The sequence below is a fragment of the Rattus norvegicus genome, chromosome 11 (assembly GCF_021556685.1).
Source record: "Rattus norvegicus strain SHRSP/BbbUtx chromosome 11, alternate assembly SHRSP_T2T, whole genome shotgun sequence".
NCBI lineage: Eukaryota > Metazoa > Chordata > Mammalia > Rodentia > Muridae > Rattus > Rattus norvegicus.
Window position 1 is genome coordinate 98,738,756 of NC_141544.1, and position 20,704 is coordinate 98,759,459.

General features: G+C 40.0%; 1 protein-coding gene across 3 annotated transcripts in view; it reads right to left on the bottom strand.

The window, feature by feature from the left end:
• The window catches only part of Prkdc (protein kinase, DNA-activated, catalytic subunit), a 217,066-nt gene that overhangs the window by 34,737 nt on the left and 161,625 nt on the right, over nt 1–20,704 (bottom strand). For all 3 annotated transcript variants that reach the window (NM_001108327.2, XM_087576674.1, XM_087576675.1), the window contains 6 exon segments: nt 96–241; nt 784–988; nt 2,328–2,521; nt 4,353–4,527; nt 13,432–13,618; nt 18,161–18,272. In NM_001108327.2, the coding sequence (NP_001101797.2) occupies nt 96–241; nt 784–988; nt 2,328–2,521; nt 4,353–4,527; nt 13,432–13,618; nt 18,161–18,272 (1,019 nt within the window).

The window sequence follows — 20,704 nt, forward strand, 5'->3', positions numbered from 1 at the left end:
AGGCCATAAGGTACAGCACACACACTGACTCTATATATAAGTAAAATGTGTCTTTAAGTCCTGAAAAGTTCTTTTCCACTCTCAAGGATACCAACCTCTTTTATTATTATGTTTACGGTCTCTTCTGGATATTGTTCTATAATCTGAAGTAATCTAGGAAATTTCAGCCTGGCTTCAGAAGAGTTCAACTTTAACGCTCTCAACATTTTCTCCACCACAAGTGCTGGATATCCTTCCAGTTCTACAGAATCAAAGATAGCAAAGAAGGAAGCGATGGTTAATAGCTCAAAAAGCATAAATGTGACAAATGATTTTCTTCCCTTTTTTGGCTTCTTTATTTAGTCTGTCACTGTTCCCTCTCCAATGCTTTCTTTCAGTCAAGAAATGTCATACAGATGTTTGTTTAATCTTTCAGGAAGCAGTTTTTATCCTGTACTGACAGGACACAGTGGATGATGGTCCTGATTTTATTCCTAGAGCAAGAGGTAGACCACAGGAGCCTGTAAGTTACAAATGAGGACCCTTGCCATGCTAGCACCTGGGAGGTAGAACAAAATGAAAAGTTCAATGCCAGCCTGTGTTACACAGTCTGTAGAAGTTAAGGGATAAAATACATAGTTTCTACATACACTTCTCTAAGTTACCAGATGGTGGCTTAGCTCACCGGTGGAGTTCTTGCCTAACATTATCAAGGTTAGTTAAAATCCCAGAATTGCTGATAAATAAAGCAGATTTTATTTAAATACAGGCCTGGAGATTCTACCATACATACAGAACACTAACCTGTACTTATCTTCTGTGAGGCAGTGGATGCACTCTCTTCTACCTTTCGGAGTTGTTGGTCACAGAAACCTACCAGTGTCATATAAGCATGGGCCCTCTCAGCTGCAGCCTCATGGCCCCAACAGGAAAGTTGGGTCTCCTCTTCAGCTGACTGCACAGCCATGGAGAGGTGATGGAATGCTCTCTGGTACAGACCTGAGATTACCTGGAATTGAGAATATGCAGGACTAGATCAATAACTTTGAAATAACACCGAGAAGTTAAGTATAGTGTGTACAGTCTCAACTGAAGCAAGGGGATTCTTTGGGACTATAAATTTGATGCTATACTAATCAATTGAGACCCCTTCTTAAATAAAATAAACACTGGAAGCTATGTTGTGGTGTGTGTAAGTGTGTGTGTGTATATGTGTGTGTGTGTGTGTGTGTGTGTGTGTGTGTGGAGAGAGAGAGAGAGAGAGAGAGAGAGAGAGAGAGAGAGAGAAAGAAACTGTGTGTGTAAGGCAGTAAGTAACCCCAGTAAAATCCGGAATATAACTACAACCAGACAAACTAAGGAGAACATGCTGGTCAATCAGTGAGCCATATAGAGCTGGACCAGGCTAAGGCACTGTGAACTCCACGGGATTCACAAAAATGACAAAAGCTGGTGCTATATGCTCATATCCTGCAAAGATGTCGGTGACACTGACAAAGATAAAGATGGGACCCCATGACAGCTCCGAGGCAGGACAGAAGGTGAAGAGGCTAACTACAAAAGGGGGAAAAGTTTGTTGTTTATCCCACAAGCTAGTGGAGAAACCATATCAATGGAAATTAGTGATAAAACTTCATATATAAAAGCTTGTTTTACAGATTTGTGTTACCAAGTTGGGTATGTAATCCCAGAAGTAGAATCTGTATGTAAGTAGAAGGTTTGTTCTAAGGCTCAAGTCGACCTGGTCTATGCAATCTGTTCCAGGACATCCAGAGCTACTTAGCAGGGGAAACAAACAAACAACAAGACCATGACAAAACCCCTATATTATTGAGGAAGGTGGCATGTAGCTCAGTTAGTAGAGTGACTGCTTAGTTTACATGAACTCACGACTTCAGACACAGTACCATATACACTGGCTGTGGTGGCACACACCTATAGTCCAGCACATGGGAGGTATAGAAAGTTCAAATCCATCTTTGGTTAGAAAGCAAATTTAAGACATGCTTGGAATACAGAAGACACTGGCTCAAATAAAAAACAAACCCTAACCAAAACAAACCAAAAAAAGGTTTAATTCAAATAACAAATAATCGGAAATACCTAGATTATTCAATTTTCCATATAAGAAACTTGAAATCATACTTGTCAATTATTTCATTTTATTTCACGGTTTCATTTTAATTGTGTTTTTGAGACCAGTTCTCACTCCCAAACACTAGGTTTACAACTGTGAGCCATTATACCTGCCTTTAAGCATAGTTTAAACTGACAGAAGAATACTCTCTCATTGAGGCTTTACTTTGTGCTCGGGGCACCAATAAACGATACACAATACAAGAACTTACCCTCTCTGTGTTCTCCGTATTAGATCCGGAAAGTGCAAAGATGGATTCCGTCTTACTTTTCTCCAGGCCAGACAGGCAGGCTGGCTCCCTGCTGAGAGCATCAGCCATGATCCTGCAACTTGTGCCCAAGAGGATGTTCTGGTCACAAAAGGCCTGAATGTTTTTATTTAAGTAGTTTGAAATATCACTTTCATCTGTTGCATTAAAAAGAAGATTTTTTAAAAAAATGAGAAATTCATAGTCAGTAACTTCTTTTCTAATAAGAGATTAACTGACATAAATCTTAGAAGTACAAGAACCTGGCTTCACTTTCTGATTAGAGATTGCCTTAAACTCCCTGATTAATAGAAAATGTACTTTGTTAATGTTAAGGCCTGGGCAACTGCTGCCTGACTAGCCAGCCATTTTATGCTGTTATTACTATTACAACGAAACTTTCTCATATGCTGTTAATATTATTACTAGGAAACTTTCTCATGTCTGGGTTGACTGCAGATTTTGTCATATTATGTGCTCTGATGCTCTTGGAAACCAATCACAATAGAGGTCCCCTAGAACTGCTTTGTATCGTTAACCCCAATAAGCTTGGACCAGAACCAACTGCCCAGCAGTACTTCCTGTACCTATCTGTGAACTTTCATTGCTTTTGCTTTTACACGCCTCTGGGATAGACCACAACATAAGAGACACCTGTACCAATATAAGAAGCTTTATTTGTCCCCAACCATTAGGAAAAGGGTAAGTGTAACACAAAGTCATGTGCCTAAGGAAGTGCCTATCCCTAAATCCTGACTGGTGGAATGACTTGGCACAGATGTTTGAGTATTTCAGGCTTAAAAGCTCTGTAGGATTCTGGCTTGGGGTCAAGGATGGCTCAGAGTCTGGTCTGCAGCTCTGATTGATTGATCAGTGTCAGAGTTAATGCTCAATAAACTATTCCTGTCTGACTGAGAGTGCTGTTCATGTGGTTTGTGAGGTGGCTCCTGGATCCCACAGCTAAAAATAAATCCTGATGCCCACTGTGTTAAAGTTTAAAAGCAGGAATAAACTTTTTATTCTAGAATCATCCATCACATTTTATCAAATTCTTAGTCTTGTCTGTTGCAAAGAACAGAAAATGGCTGTTATTAAACAAGGACTGTAGTTCTGCTTCTGGCAACATGGTGCTGGGCAAGGAGCTCAGAGCTGCACCACCCAGTGGTGTGTCCACTAGAAAGCGCAGCAGCCAGGCCCTGTTTGTGGTAGTCTGGTTCCCCAGTCAGGACCACTACCACCAGACTGCTCAGCTTATACAACTCTGTGTCTGTGCTCCAACTCCAGGACTGCTATTGTTGTGGGTATTCAATATTACTATTTACTGGGGAGCAAACCCAGAGCCTCAGACATGCCAGGCAATTGTACTCACAGTCTTAATATCAGTATAATGATTCAAGAAACCCTAGGACCATTTCTTACCTTTCCCATTTCTCCCTGCTTTGGGTTCTTTTGTTTGTTTGTTTTGTAAGACATTCTCCCAATATAACATTGGCAGGTCTTGAAATTGTGGCAATTACCCTGAGTTGGTCCTCAGTGCTGGAATTATAGGTATGTACATGGAGGTTTTCTGTTCCTAGAGTAATGTGGAGAAAGTAGTCCTTGTGGTGTACGCCTACAGGGCCTAAGGCATTGTTCTCTCTGCAGCAGGCCCACTATGTACCTGAGGTGACTGGCAGTATGGTAAGAACCTCAGATCCAACACATGCCTAAGGAAACTTTTCTTCTCTTATGCTTTGAGGCTAAAAGCCAAGTTAAGTATCAAAGAGAAAAGGTTTAATTTTCACGTTATTTTAAAGGTGAACATAACTCTAAATGCTGTGCTCTATATGAATCCCCTTGATCTGCACGATCTGCTCTGTGGCATGCTTTACTGCTATCTATAACATACCTGGGGCAGATTTCACTCTCAGAGGAAGTAGCACAAAAATAGCTTTTAAGACAATATAAAATAGCATTCTCAAACTGATGCAGAAATAGCATCCTAATTACCCAACAGTGTGATGGTCTTGAGCATGGTGAGGACTTGTTCCTGAGGGCTCTGAGTGTGGCTCCGGCAGTGGTTCAGCTGGCAGAAACTGTGTATCCACTGCATTCGCCAAGACTCTCTTATTTTTGATTCTTTATGCATTTCTTTCAGGAGTTTCATGGAAAGTGAGAAATTATTCTACATAAACAGAAGCATAAGAAAGAAATGGTTCTGAGACATCTTGTTATGTAGCCAGAGGGGCTTCTTGTGCTTCTGGTAGCTCCTGTGAAGACACCATTACAGACACAACCTAGGTTTAAGAAAATTAGTCATTTAAAATTCATTGCATCTCCTTTCTTTAAGGCATGGGAATGTGTATATCAGGTGTGAAAGGTAAAATACCACACACATCTGACCACTATAGAAAATTACTTTAAAAGTTTTCAGCTGGCCTGTTTTCCTTGTTACATGGTACAACATGCCCTTGAACAGTCAATTCACTTCCTTAGCTGTACATTTTTAAAAAATATATTCTACATGTAAGTGGGTACATATGGGTTGAAAGGTTTCAGGTCAGCCTCAGGTGTCATTTTTTAGATGCTGTTCACTGTCTCTTATGATACAGGGTCTCTTACTGATCTGGACTTTCCAGTGTAGGTCTAGCTGGCAAGTGAGCCTGAGAGATATGCTTGTTTCTAATGCCTCAGAACTGGGATTTAGAACCCATCACTTTGCATGGAAATCTAATTTCTAGGAAATTAAACCTATGCATATTATAGCAAGCACTTTATGAACTGTGTACATTATACATTTAAAGAATGTTTTACCATTTCTTATGAGCATATCTAAGTGTTTAGAGTACTGACACCAAACATTTAAATTCAAAGCATTTTTGCCAGCCCAAAGAGAAACTCTTTGCTTCTCAGTAGTCGTTACTTAGTCTCCACAGGGAGGGGCATTTTCTGTCTAAGTCCTAGCCTGGTTATTTCAAAACAATGATATTGGAAAATAATGAAGTCTTTCTGGTTTCCATTTGTATCTCAGAGTTAACCCTGTGCCACAGCTCTCCACAAAACAATCCCACCAGAGAGAACTGGTCGCCCAGGAGTGCTGACACACACCTAAGATACAGGCGAGACCATCACTACTGCTCCAATACCTGGCCCAAGTGGGACATGGCAGGAACACACAGGAACTGTGGAATAGTCTGGGACAGGATCCTTCTGGTTTCTGCCTGCACTGTGGAGCGAACCCTGTGCCACAGCTCCCTACAACCCAGTCCTGACCTGAGAGAGCTGCTCTCCCAGAAGTGCTAACACACCTAAGATCAGAGGCACACAGGAGGGACAAGATCCAGTCAGAGACAACAAGACCAACTAACATCAGAGATAACCAGATGGCAAGGGGCAAGTGCAAGAACCTAAGCAACAGAAACCAAGACCACTTGGCATCATCAGAACCCAGTTCCCTCACCACAGCAAGCCCTGGACACCCCAACACAGTGGAAAAAGCAAGATTTGGATTTAAAATCACATCTCATGATGATGATAGAGGATGTTAAGAAGGACATAAATAACTCCCTTTGGCCCATAAAGAGGAAACACATAAATTCCTTAAAGAGTTATAGGAAAAGAGAACCAAACAGGTTAAGGAATTGAACACAACCACCCAGGATCTAAAAATGGAAATAAAACAATAAAGAAATCACAAAGGGAGACAATCCTAGAGATAGAAAGCCTAGGAAAGAGATCAAGAGTCATAGATGTAAGTATCACCAACATAATACAAGAGATAAAAGAGAGAATCTCAGAAGATACCGTAGAAAACATTGACAAAAAACATCAATGATAATGTAAAACACAAAAAGCTCCTAACTCAAACCATACAGGAAATCCAGGACACAATGAAAAGGCCAAACCTGGGTTGGGGATTTAGCTCAGTGGTAGAGCGCTTGCCTAGCATGCGCAAGGCCCTGGGTTCGGTCCCCAGCTCCGAAAAAAAGAAAAAAAATAGTTGATCCAGAAAAGGCCAAACCTAAGGATAACAGGTATAGAAGAGAACGAAGATTCCCAACTCAAAGGGCCAGTAAATATCTTCAACAAAATTATAAAAGCAAATTTCCCTAACCTAAAGAAAGAGATGCCCATGAACATACAAGAAGCCTACAGAACTCCAAACAAATTGGACCAGAAAAGAAATTCCTTCCATCACATAATAGTCAAAACACCAAATACACAAAACAGAGAAAGAATACTAAAAGCAGTAAGGGAAAAAGGTCAAGTAACATATAAAGGCAGACCTATCAGAATTACATCAGACTTCCACCAGAGACTATGAAAGCCAGAAGATCCTGGACAGATGTCATACAGACCCTAAGAGAACACAAATGCCAGCCCAGGCTACTATACCCATTGAAAGTCTAAATCACCACGGTAAAGTCTATATTCCATGGTAAAAACCAAATTTAAACAATGTCTTTCCACAAATTCAGCCCTACAAAGGATAATAGATGGAAAACTCCAACACAAGGAGGGAAACTACACCCAAGAAAAAGCAAGAAAGTAATCTTCTTTCAACAAACCCAAAAGAAGAGGGACACACAAACATAATTCCACCTCTAACAACAAAAATAACTGGAAGCAACAATCACTGGTCCTTGATACCTTTTACCATCGATGGACTCAATTCCCCAATGAAAAGGCAGAGACTATAAATGGAAAATAGCCAACATGTACAAAGAACTCAAGTTAGACTGCAGAAAACCAAATAACCCTATTTAAAAATGGGGTGCAGTCCTAGACAAAGAATTCTCAACTGAGGAATCTTGAATGGTTGAGAAGCACCTAAAGAAATGTTCAATATCCTCATTTATCAGGGAATTGCAAATCAAAATAAACCTGAGATTCTACCTCACACCAGTCAGAATGGCTAAGATAAAAAACTCCGGTGACGGCAGATGCTGGCGAGGATGTGGAGAAAGAGGAACACTCCTCCAGTGTTGGTGGGATTGCAGACTGATACAACCACTCTGGAAATCAGTCTGGTGGTTCCTTAGAAAACCGGTATAGTACTATCTGAGCACCCAGCTATACCACTCCTGGGCATATACCCAAAAGATGCTCCAACATATAACATGGACACATGCTCCACTATGTTTATAGCAGCCTTATTTATAATAGCCAGAAGCTGGAACGAACCCAGATGCCCTTCAATAGATTGATGGATACAGAAAATGTGGTACATTTACATAATGGAGTACTACTCAGCTATTAAAAACAATGACTTCATAAAATTCCTAGGCATATGGATGGACCTAGAAAATATCGTCCTGAGTAGGGAACCCAATCTCTCTCTCTCTCTCTCTCTCTCTCACACACACACACACACACACACACACACACACACACACACACACACAGAGCATGGTATGTGTCACTGATAAGTTATATTAGGCAAAAAGCTTGGAATACCCACAATTTAGTTCACAGAGTACATGAGGGTCAAGAAGAAGGAAGACCAAAATATGTATGCTTCAGTCCTACTTAGAAAGGGGAACAAAATAAACATGGGAGGTAGAGTAGAGGGTAGGAGGAAGTTGGGAGGAAGACAGGACAGGGAGGGGAAGAGAAGGTGTATGATCACATATGGGAAGAGACAGGTGTGGGGTGCGGAGGACAGAGGATCAGGAAACTGAACAGAGGTGGGTAACAAAGTGGGGACAGCCACCAGAAAGTCCCAGAGGCCAGGAAAGCAAGAAGCTTCTGGGGATGACACTAGCTGAAATAGCCAACGATAGGGAGAGAGAACCTGTAGAGACCATACTGAGAAGTTACACACAGCCCCCGGTTGAGGGATGGGGCCACCTATCCATCTCCAAAATTTTAACCCAGAATAACTCCTGTCTAAAGGAAATACAGGGACAAAGAGTAGAGCAGAGACAGAAGGAAAGGAATTCTTTCCCATCCCATCTACAGACACCAAACCCAGACATTATTGCTGATGCCAAGAAGTGCTTGCTGAGAGGAGCCTGACTAGCTGTCTCCTGAGATGCTGTGCCACAGCCTGACAGATGCTGATGCTGTTGCTTGCAGCCAACCATGGCACTGATCATAGGGACCCCAATAGAGGTGCTAGGGGAAGGACTGTAGGAGCTGAAGGGGTTTGCAACTCCAAAGGAAGAACAATATTAACCAACCAGACCCCCCCCCCCATGCCACCTCCCCCGCTCATCTAACCAGTGCTGAGATTGCATATGCTAGCCTGCCTGGTTTGGAGAAATGTCTACCAATTTTTTTTTACCCATTTTAAAATTTGGGGAGACCATTACAGAAAACTATAACCAATCACAATTCACAGTTATGAAGCCAAATCCATTGGGTACAAATATAACAAAATTCTTGCACTTAAGGTTCAGGAAACTGTTGTGGAAGAAGGGGCAGAAAGAATGTAAGAGTCAGAGAAACAGAGCTTGCTGTAAGATCGTATTGCTTAGGAACTCAGAAGCTATAGCCAGCGTCAGAAGCTAAATCCCCTTCCATATGGTCGATCAGGGTTGTCCGAGTAAGGGCCACCACAATATAGACTCCTGATGGATGCCTCTCAGAGGTCAAAGGTAAACCTCTACTTTTGAAGACCCTGAACATTTAGGACATTAGAAAATTTGTGCTGATCTGACCTGAACGTCTTCTTCCGTAGTCTAGCTTTTACACGGTAGCTTAAAGTACTATGCAGACTGCATGGGAGGGAAACAATAGTCTTAACCAGCTCCTACACCCATGAGCCACAATGATCAGCATGGAAGGCCTCTTTAGAGTGCAGTAAATGAGATTCACATGTTGGTGGTAACCAGTAACTGTTTAACTGGACTTAAAGAGGCACACTCAACAGGAGGGAAACCATGCCTGGTATTAGAAACCTTGATAACTTCCCATGGCCAATGAGGTCTTGGATCTTGGATCAATTGTCACTTTTCTAGACCATTTTAAGTCCTTACCACCTTCATATCTTACCTTTACACCCACAAATATGTATATCTAAGCCTCATTGAAGAAGTTTCTCTTTATAGAAATGGAGACAGACCATCAAAGAAAATCACAATTAGATTCAATTCACATGTCAAATGAACGTGGAAAGCCCTGAGCCCATGGATACATAAATATTATAAATCCTACATAATTCAGAGTAGAGCTAGACTGTCACAGAGCCTGTCGTGAAACAGTCACTTTTAAAAATGACTGTATAAACATGACCGGAATGACAACAATGTGAATCGACGTATTAAAGTGAAAGGGGGGTATTTGCATGAAGCCCACCACCCCTAGACAAAGAACTAAAGGTAACTAATGTTTTGGGAGAAGAGAATCTGGGAGGGGCTGGAATGAGAAAAGGGAAGAGGAAAAATATGTTTGTACTTTATTTATAAATATATTTTTTAATAAAAATTTGTTTTTAAAACCCTGTTCAGTTATAAAGCATTGTACCTCTCTCATCCAGACAGGGTCTTATGAAATCCTTACTGGCTTGGAAGTCACTGGGTAGTTGAGGCTAACACTGAACTTCTGGTTCTGCCTCCATCAAAGTGTTGGAATTGCACCATGCTAAATTTCATGGAATTCTGGGGCTGGCTTCATGCATGATAGGCAAGTACAGATTTAGAACTACATCCTCAGTTTGTTTTGAGGCAAAGATCCTTCTGTATTGACCAGGCTGGTCTTGGACTCAGGATCCTCTTGGCTAGGGCCCCATTACTGGAATTACAGTTGTGAGCTACAATATGAAACATTCTACATATACGGAGAATAGTGTACCTTATGAGATATACAATCTGAAACCATCCTGTCAAATTACATGTATTATTTTTCCATTCTAATAAAGCATGTATTTTATTTATCTGTTTATTTAGCTGGAAGTCTCTTTTCCTTCCCTTTCATTGTTACACATTTCCAATGTAATCAGCATGCATGATATCCAAACCCCTCAGTGCAATCTCCAGTTTTCATGTACACCTGTGTGGGACATGCTTTACCCTAAACCTGTCCTCAAGAGGCTCCAGCCTCTCAGTTCAGAGCAAGTTCTGCAATTCAAATGCCCCTTCTGTAAGTATCCCTGTGTCAGTGCTGGGGTGTCACTCTTCATCTGCCTGCCTTGTTTAGAATAGAGCTAGGAGGACAGTGCTGTCTTTTCCCTGACAATTTGAGAGACAGTTATCCTCAGCTTATTCAGCAGGCCCTCACCACCAAATTCTTAAATTCAAGCCATCCTGTTCTAACCATCTGCTTCCCCCACACTACATTTCTGCTTATTATTGTTTCTGTCCATGTCTAAATAATAAATCAGCATTTCACATTCTCCTAACACACTCAGCTTGTCAGCATTTCTGTATGTTCCATTGGCTGGGAAACCAGGCTCTGTCTACCTCATGTGCTTACTTGCCCTTCTCCTGCACTAGGGTTCAGTGCCATTACATTACATTGTTTGAAAATAGCTCAGTAGGTTGTGTGGACAATGGTCTCCACCATGATTCTAAGTCCTTTCCAGTATCCTCCATAGCTGTTCTCATAGCCTTCTGGCTTTTCTTAGCTCCTTCTCGAGTATCCCTGTTCACTCTTAGCAGATGCTCATTCTTCCTCTACAGTTTAGTAAAGCAAATGCATCCATGGTGAGGCTGCACTGTGAACTCTATAAGGTACCTCATTTCAGCAATCCCTCTTCCTGTTTTCAATCCATCATTTCCCCTACGCCTCATTACGTGCCTCTAAGATGCTCTTTCTCTTTAGACCTTGTTCCTCACAAATGTCTTTTTCTGCTTCTCATCTACCTGCCCAGAGATTCCTTCAGTGATACACAGGTGTGGTGGTTTGAATACGCTTGGCCCATAGGGAATGGTAATGTTGGAAAGTGTGGCCCTGTTGGAGGAAGTGTGTCACTGTCGGGGTGGGCTTTGAGACCCTCCTCCTAGATGCTTGCAAGACAGTCTTCTCCCGTTTGCCTTTGGAATAAGATGAAGAACTCTCAGGAGGCTGCACCATGTCTGCCTGGAAGCTGTCATTTTCCCTCCTTGGTGATAATGGACTGAACTTCTGAATCTGTAAGCCAGCTCCAATTAAATGCTGTCCTTCATAAGACTTGCCTTGGTCATGATGTCTGTTCCTAGCAATGAAATCCTAATTAAGACAGCAGACAACACTTTCCTGCAGAAGGACTGATTTTTCATGGACTCTGTCTTCTCTCCACCCTGCTCTCTAAGTTACCAGCATCCCAGTCAGTACAGCACAGCACCTGCTAACTCTGTCCTTCTCCAAAGTTTCTCATTACAATGACATGTTGTTGTGAAGCTGATATTCAACCACCTGGTCCTGGGGCTCTTACAGGGCTCTCACAGCTTAGTAGAACCAAAACCCTAACCTGGAGACCGAGGGTTCAAGGTTATTCCTAGGTCTCACATGTTATTCCTTCTGTCCTATTTCCTAGTACTCCTCATAGGACAGAGACCATCTTTTTCCTTATGAGTGAGGCACAGGAACTCCCCTTTAACCTAGTTCACCACCCCTACACTATACTAAATTCTTAAACTCAAGTAAATCCTGTTGTGACCGCTTGCCTTTCGTTTCCAATTAGACATAATTTCCAAAAGATTTTCTCTGTTCCCAAGAATAAAATGCCTTACCAGCAGTTCTTATTCTTCAGTTCTTATCACCAGGTCAGAACCGTTCATCTGTGGCTCCACAAAGCACCTTCTGGTATATAGTGAAGGGCTTGGCAATAAAAAGAATCAAAACCCAAATTGTGCATTCATTGCTTCTATAAATAAGGTAATGAAGGTTTCCTGGGACCCTTAGGCTTGCATTATTATTATTTTTCTCTGTATCCCTAATGTTATTGGTATTGCTAGTCATGCATTTCCCTGCAAAAATACTGTCTAAAAATGCTAACGAAAAGCAAGTATCTCACAGAGGATTCCAGTTATCTTAGTGTTCCTTACAAGATCGTGTACTCATTCTATTTCCTCCTCCTTCTTGTCTTGTCGCACTCTACCCCAGCCTCTCCAAGCTGGGCAGCAGTAGGAAGCCTTTATTATCCATCCCTGGAGGACTTTATTGACCATCCCTGAGGACTGGGACTCTGACCTTTGGCTATTTAGAGGTTTGGATATACTTCTCTTTCTGTAGTCAGAGCCAAGCTAGGCCCTGGAAGACAACAATGAAGGCTTCTGTAAGGAAGGTGTTGGCTTTCTTTCCCCTGAAGGTGTCAAAGGGAAACTGCTTTTAGTCAAAGAAGAGCTATTGTGAAGGAGTATGGTGACATATTAGTAGCCATTTCCAACTCTCAGGGTTAGCCTGCCATTGCCAGGACTACTATGTGTCAAGTAGCATAAAAAGCAATGCAGGGCGGAGAGCTGAGGGAACCCAATGAGGAAGAAAGTAACTGAGATATGCCTAATGCCAGCCTTTCAGATGGCTTCGTAAATAGTGCAACTGATAAATTTATTTTCTTCTTGAAGCTGCTCTTAACATATCGCAAAGAAAAGAATATATAAATGAACCTTTAAACTGATAAAATAGAATGGTTAACTATTTTTAGTAGACTGAGGGTTACAAAGAAGGTTTATGATAGTAGTTAACAAACGGTATTAAAATAACAAGCTGAATATATTAAAATGTAGTTAATATTTTAATAGATATATAATTTTCAAGCAACATAAGCACAATATCTTATTATCAAATGCCATCTATAAAACCCTACAAAATCTGTAACTGTCAGGGATTCATTTTTCTAAATGATATAAATCTGGCATCACATTTATTTGCTTTTAAATAATAGAAAATAAACTTTTTAAATAATAAATAGGTTTCTAATAAACTTATTTTGAGGCTTTGTGGGTAATTTATAGCTTTCTTCATACTTATTTAGTTTCCAACTGTGATATATGGTACCCAGGGCTTTGCTAGGTAGTTCTACCACTGAGCTACATCCTAGCTTACAAAATTACTTCCCTATAAAGAGAATACGATCAATCAGTTATTTTAAAGCTCATGTTTTAGAGAAAAGTTAAGAGAAGAGTTAGTTCAGGGAGCTCCCGAGGAGCCACAGAAGGGGGTATACCTGCTTCCAGGAGCTTTCTATCATCTTCATCTTCATGGTGAATCTGCAGCTCTGAAGGATGTGATGAGCATCTTCCTTTGGCTCGGACCCTTCCCTGGCAAAGGAATCTTCATCCTCATCCACACTCATACTGTGATCTCCTGGAGAAACAGTCAGTCTCTCCTCTATTTTACTGAGAAAAAAGCAGCTACACAAAACAAGAAGAAATAAACTGCAATGTCAGAGTCATGGAAGCTACCTGATGTCCAAGAAGACACTGTAGCAACACACCATGGAACTGGACAGGTATTAAAGTTTCACTTGTCTTACAGTATAAATATACACGGAAGGGATTAGATTTCTCCCCAACTAATAAATACACTCTTGGAAGATTACTAGTATAGTTTAACAGACTTTTCTAGATTTTAATCAGTGTGTCCAGTTCCCTAAAATAAAGCATTTAAATTTTACTGTTTCTCTCTAAATGGGTAGTACACGTTGTCTGAGTTAAAAAGCCATTTATGAAATTGCATCGCCAATATAAGGTCCTATTTCAAGAGATAAAAATGTAAAATAATGAAAAGGTTATAAAAAATCACTGATGAGTCTGGACATGGTAGTACATATCTGTAATCTCAAATGAGGAAAGGTAGGCAGGAGAATCAGCTCAAGTCTGAGGAGAGCTGGTATGCACAGTGAGTCCTCAGTCACTGTGTCACACAGTGAGATTCTGCAAATAGGTATGCCTCAAGTTTGATTTTCCTGCACATGCAGCTTATATTTTTTTTAATTGTTCTCCATCCTTGAGGATTTTTTTAGATACTCAAAATAATTATTTTTCAATATATAGCCTTGGCTGGTCTTGAACTCGATATGTAGACTATTTGATTGGAACCAAATTTACAAAGCTCTTATTCTACTTCCTGAGTGTTGGGATTATAGCTATGAGCTACTGTGTAAATAAATTTTAATTTATATATAATTTTATACAAATACATAAAAAACTTAAGATTATATATGTTTACATATATATACACTATAGTTAAAATTTACGTCTATGATTTTTTAAGTGACATATTTTACATTACTATCAGTAGTAGTAGCAAAGAGGTGTAACAAAGTTTTTCCCTAATCAACAATCAGATAATCTCCGGTGTTCATCTAGGTTCTAATTTTTTTCTTTTTTTTCTTCATTCTTCTCCTTCTTCCTGTCATTTTTGAGGGAGCTGAGGGTCTTGTTATATTGTTCAAACTGGTCTCAAAGTTTTAGACTCAAGTAATCTTGCATTTCAGCTGCGTAAATAACTACGAGTACATGTATGTGCCAGGACAACAGCTGTCTCTAAGTTCTTAGAGATATTTTAATCAGATAAACTAGTGTGCCTCTTACCTGCTTGCCTTTTCCTTTCTTTTCTGGAAACTAAGACATCAGTGTTTCCCACCATGGATCTGATTCTATTCTTGTCACACTACTCAGCACTTCTGCTCAGCACTCCTGGCCCCAAACCACTTCATCCCACCCCTCTTTCCCAAAAGCTACTACTATTTTTAATCTTTCACTGCTTTAAATCACATTTAAAACAATTATAAACAACAAGTGTTACAAAATTGGCACTTGATCACAGATCAGATAGGGAGGAGTGGGCTCACATGAGATGGAGAAGAAATTAGTCCAATTTCACATATTAGAGGGACAGACATGTAGGAGTTTTACTATCCCGGGGAGCACAGGGCTTGAAAGAGAACTGCCTTTCCCAGTAAGTTTTGACTTTGGGATGCCATGGGGCATTGGGGGGATCCTAGGCCTGTGATGTTATCTAGAGGACCCCAGAAAGGGACTCAGGCACATGAGAATTGAAAGTGCTCCTTATGGGGTGTGGCCACAGAAGGATCTTTAAGAGCTGTGCACAGAACTCCAAACACAAGCATACAGGTAAAGGGTGCAATCAGAACCATGTATGGAAGGCTGGACCATGAACAAGGCATGGTCTCTAATCCCAGTGCCAATCAATCATACAAAAGCCAGAGTATACACAAGAGACTATTCAGAAATCCAAGATACAATCCAAAATTGATAAAACCAACCAACCAACCAACCAACCAACCAACGAACCAACCAACCAACCAACCAACCAACCAACCAACCAACCAACAAAAAGAATGAGGAAAGTAAAAGGATTGTCAGTGGAACAGAATCAACGGACATGAGTCAGAAAAATCATTTCAAACATGATCCAAGACATCAAGAAAACACATATAATTGGGCTGGAGAGAAAACTCTGTAGTTGAGAGCACACACTGCTTTCCATGGAAACTTAGCTCAGTTGTCTGCATCCAGGTCAAACAGCTTACAACTGCCTTAGATTCTGAGGTCTTTGGGATCTGCAGGTCTCCACTCTCACATTTACACACACAGACACACAGACACACACACATACACATGTAAAAAGGGAAAAAAAAGTCTTTGGAAAAAAAAGTAAGTCACACATAGTAGCACACACCTTTAACTCCAGCACTCGGGAGACAGAGGCCTCAGAGGTCTGCAGTTACTTTTCATTAATAAAAGAAGCATTTCATCAGGAAATAATAACAACTATCAATGTGATGGCTAATATCTATTTGACAGGATCTAGAACTGCATAGGAAACAAGCCTTGGGCAGGCCTGCAAGAGATTATCTAAACTAGATTACCCTCTAGATATGCCTGTGAGGGATTATTTAGACTAGGTTACCCCCTGGGAATGCCTGTGAGGGATTATCTACATTAGGTTACCCCTTGGGCATGCCTATGAGGAACTATCTAGATTTCCTTGGACAGGGGTCCTAAATAAAAAGAAAAACCAGTTTATCATCAGCATTCATCATTCTCTACCTTCTCCTATGAATAAAGTAATAACTAGTGCTTTAAGTTCTCATTGCCATGACTTCCACACAAATGTGGACTATACCCTTGAACTGTGAAGAGAAATAAACTCATTCTCCTTAAATTGTTTTATCAGGTTATTTCATAATAATAACAGGAAAATTTAAAGCCAAAGAGAAAAGTAGACAATTCCATAATCAATAGAGTCTGACAATCCCTACTTCAGCAGCTTAAGGAGTGAGACAAAAAGTAATGAGTTATCTATGATAGTTTGATACTATGAAAAAAGGCAAGAGATGAGGATCAAGTCAAAGCAATGTCTTGCTAGAAGACTGAATAAAAATGTGGCATTTGTCGCCTCCCTGAACTTGAGGTATTCTATTTTCACTTTCAGAATGTCTGGCCTAAAAAAGTTTGAAGTTGGAGGTAAATAGCAGCAGACATTCTATGCATATTTCCAAAGTATACTAAAAAATATAAAGGATATAAAAAAAGTAGAGAGGGGTTGTCTGTACCTCACCATAAGATTTAAATTGATAACCATGGAACAAGGGTCAAAACAAGAAATCATTTTCCAACTGCCCAGATGAGTTGAGCAGACAAGACCGTGAGAGAGGTGAGTGGTGCCACCTCAGACTGTCTCCTGTGATAGTTTCTTACTGGTTTCATGGAAGAAAAAAGGTGTAAGTAGCACAAGAGCCTGAGGACTTTCATATTCAAGTCTCATCATGAGGAAACAAGACAACCCTAAATGGAGGAACAATTCACACTGCCAGTATCATATGATACAGAATAGGGCATAGGACTGCTGCAGAATTAAGAAGACTAAACTAATAAAACCAAATGTAGGAACTAGATCTGATCCTACAGAAAGATCTACAGTAGGAAGCACTACAGTGCTTCAAAGGACACTGATGGGACAGCTGAAAACTGCAACTGGAGAGCAGGTTGAAGACAAGAACAGGAAAATTTATCAATGTGTTTGTGTAAAAGAAAGGAAAAGATGTATGAAAAATAAGAGCACATGAGCCATGCTACTCCAGTGGAGATCATTCAGGAAGTATATGCATGGGAGAAAGAGAAAGAATAAGGCTTATGTGCGTATGTAATAAAATGTCAAAAATATTCAAACAAAATGGGGAACCTGGTAAAAAGGTACACACGAGAGTTCTACATTTCTTGCAGTTTCCCCACAAATAAGGACATTTTCCAAAATAAAAAAAGGAAAAAATTGGTAATTGATGAAAATAGAGCATGATACTGATGTTGGAGTCCCTGAGTACTGCTTGCTATGGATAGTTCACAAATAATTGACAACTTCTGATTTCATGGCCCTTTTCCTGAGTATAGGATGAGTACCACCCTCTAGACAAAACAGGATGAAATCTGGACAGGGCCTTCCCCTCATCAGAGGAGATGGAGACGGGCTATGTGAGAGGACACTGTGAGGAAAGGGGGGCTGCATCAGGATAAAGTGAACAAATAAATGAAAAAAGGAACATGAATGTAGAACTGGGAACTAAACACAACTATATTTGGGAACTAGGAAGCAAAGGCCAACTGTTAAAAACATAGGTTTTAAAAGCAGAACAATAAAGAATCTCTACACAGCAGTCTTCCTTCTTATCTACTGTAAAAGAGGAGATTCAGGGCTGTCCCCATCCCAGCAAGTGCTTACAACCACAGCTAGTGGACAGAGAAGACCCCTTAGAAGGAATATAGGATGAAGGAAGGAATTCAGCCATGAGGATTTGTTAGAACAGGTATAGGTGATCAGTATGAGAGAGGTAGGCTAGGCATATTTTCATAAGCCTTGGTCTTGAAGAATCTCCATGCTGGCAGTTCTGGAAAAGAATCCTTGTTTAGCTCAATAAGACCAGATACTACCGATTTGTGATGATGTCATCCCAGATGTGCATTGGGTCTGTCACAGTATCTGGGTATCTGCTGGTCCAGGTTTTCAGAAGCCTCCTTAGGGGACCCAGAGATGATAAATCACCTAAAAATAATATTAGAGACTGATCATATCTATTGCTGAATGACAAGAATTTACAGAATAGAGCCAGCATTAGTAAGTAGAATCCTAACTCAAATTTCTCATTTTTTAAGAAATAAAAATTAAACAAGTAAAAAAAAACCTAGTAAATTAAAATCAAACAAACAAACAAAACAAAAACCCCAGACATCTTTTGTCTTTCATTCACAAAAGGAATACATGTCAGTATACAAAATATAATAAAAACACCATCACTTCAAGATATATAAAAAAGAGATAGGAAAATAAATATAACAAATCTTTTTACATTCACCATAGGTTCACAGTCTCAGTCTTTCATCTGCAACTTAAAGCCTTAAAAAGCACTGGAAACTAAATGCTTTCACAGAGTTATGATGCATTTTCTTGAGGGCTAAATGTGATCTGAACTGAAACAGGTGACTCAACCTTTATTATCAGTGTGGATACTGACAACTTACACTGGGCATTCAACACTGTATCTAATTCTCAAATCCCATCAGCCCTCGGATTATGCAGGGCACATTTCTAATATATAAACAAAGAATAATCCTCGTGATTCTGAAATCTCACACTGCTAACGTTCTTGGCTAGCTCTCTCTATGGCTAGGAAGTAGTAGTCTGGAATACCAACTCAGCTCAGCTCTGATGGTGCTGGGTCTGAATCTTTAATTAAATCTGCACCACCTTATACAACTTAGGTCATTAACTCTAGGGCACTGCAAACTTGAAGAAAAACTCTACATCTCGTAAAGTTGTTACACCATTTTAAAACAGGTTACAAAACTAAGCAAAGAGTTCTTAAGATGAGACACAAAAGGCTGAGGAGCAAAGAAACGTTCAACATCCTTACACATCAGAGAACTGCAAATTAAAATTACTTTAAGATTTCATCTTAGTCCTGTTGGAATGGCCGAGATCAATAAGACAATGACAGTTCATGCTGGTTAGGATTTGGAGTAAGAGAAACACTAATCCACTGATGGTGGGAATGGAAAATTGTACTTATTACAGAAATGAGTGGCAGTTCATCAGGAAGCTGGGAATAGATCTACCCCAAGATTCATATTCCCAAAGGACTCTACTTAATTTCATTAGGAGTCATTTTATTGTTGTGTTCTTTTATCAGAATTGTAATATTTAGTTCTTCCCTAGGCCAATGGCCTAGACTCAAGTACATGGACATCAAGCAATGTCAGACATGGCTTCCATCTCAGGAAGTGAGCTGGTTACTCCCATGATGTTTGTGCCACCACTGAACCATTATCTCTCAGAGATATGTCTCTGTTGTAGGTTTGTAGTTACCTTTCTTTTCTGCAGAGTATTTTCCAATACTGTGAACACTAGTAGTAGGGATGAAGGAAAGCTCTAGGTACCAGCTTAACTTCTCCCCCATTTAATGAGCGATGTAAGTTCAGTCTTCATCAGTTTATAGAAAGCAACCAATGGCCTTGGCAATAACCTGAGATGTTTGGGGATTTCCATGGGGCCCCTTTGGTCAATGACTCAATTGGATGTAACCCATTCCTAGCACTGGAGGTTTCCCTTGGTGCCAAAAGATGTATAGTTGGGGCACTGTCTCCCCTATTATGTGATAACTCCATTTAGATTTCTTCCATATAGTTTTAAGAGCCTTTTACATATTAGGTTTCCATATGACCCCTCAATTAGCACTTAGTTTGCTTCTTACTCCCCTCTGACCTTCCCCTCCCTGACTAACTTCCCATACTATCCATAACTATATATTCAATTTCCCCTACCTAGGGCAATCCCTCCTTTGTGATTATACAATTATAGCCTGCTTATCAAATACTTAACAGCTAATATCCAGACATAAGCTATATGTAATTAACTGCCTGCAAAGGAAAAATTAGTTATTGCCAATGGAATCTCACAAGGGGTGTGTGTGTGTGTGTGTGTGTGTGTGTGTGTGTGTGTGTGTATCAATCAACCACACTACAGGGTAAGTACTACGTCCACCAGTAGAAGGCCAAAACAGAATTAACTGGATGCTATTTTTGTAGGCTTTTTTTCTCATACTGCTTTGTTTGGGTATTTTATGTCTTATGGTTTCTATGTATTTTTAGTGGGTGTGTAATTTTTTCTTTTAAAATTCTGTTTTATTTTTTGTTGTTGCTTACTTCTTTAATAAATAGAGAAAAAGAAAGGGTGTACTGTGGGGGAAGAAAGGGTGGGGAGGGGAAAGAATCTGGGGGGAGTTGGAGTGGAAACTGTGATCAGTAAATTTTGTATGAAAATTAAAAAAAAAAAGATATCAAAAAAGAAAAGACTAACAACTTGCTAGTTGTAGAAATAGCTGAAAAATTTAAAAAAAAAACAATGACCAAGCCATGAAAAACATTTGATAAATAATTTTTAATTATTTAAAAGAAATTTGAAATAGATTTAGAATGAAG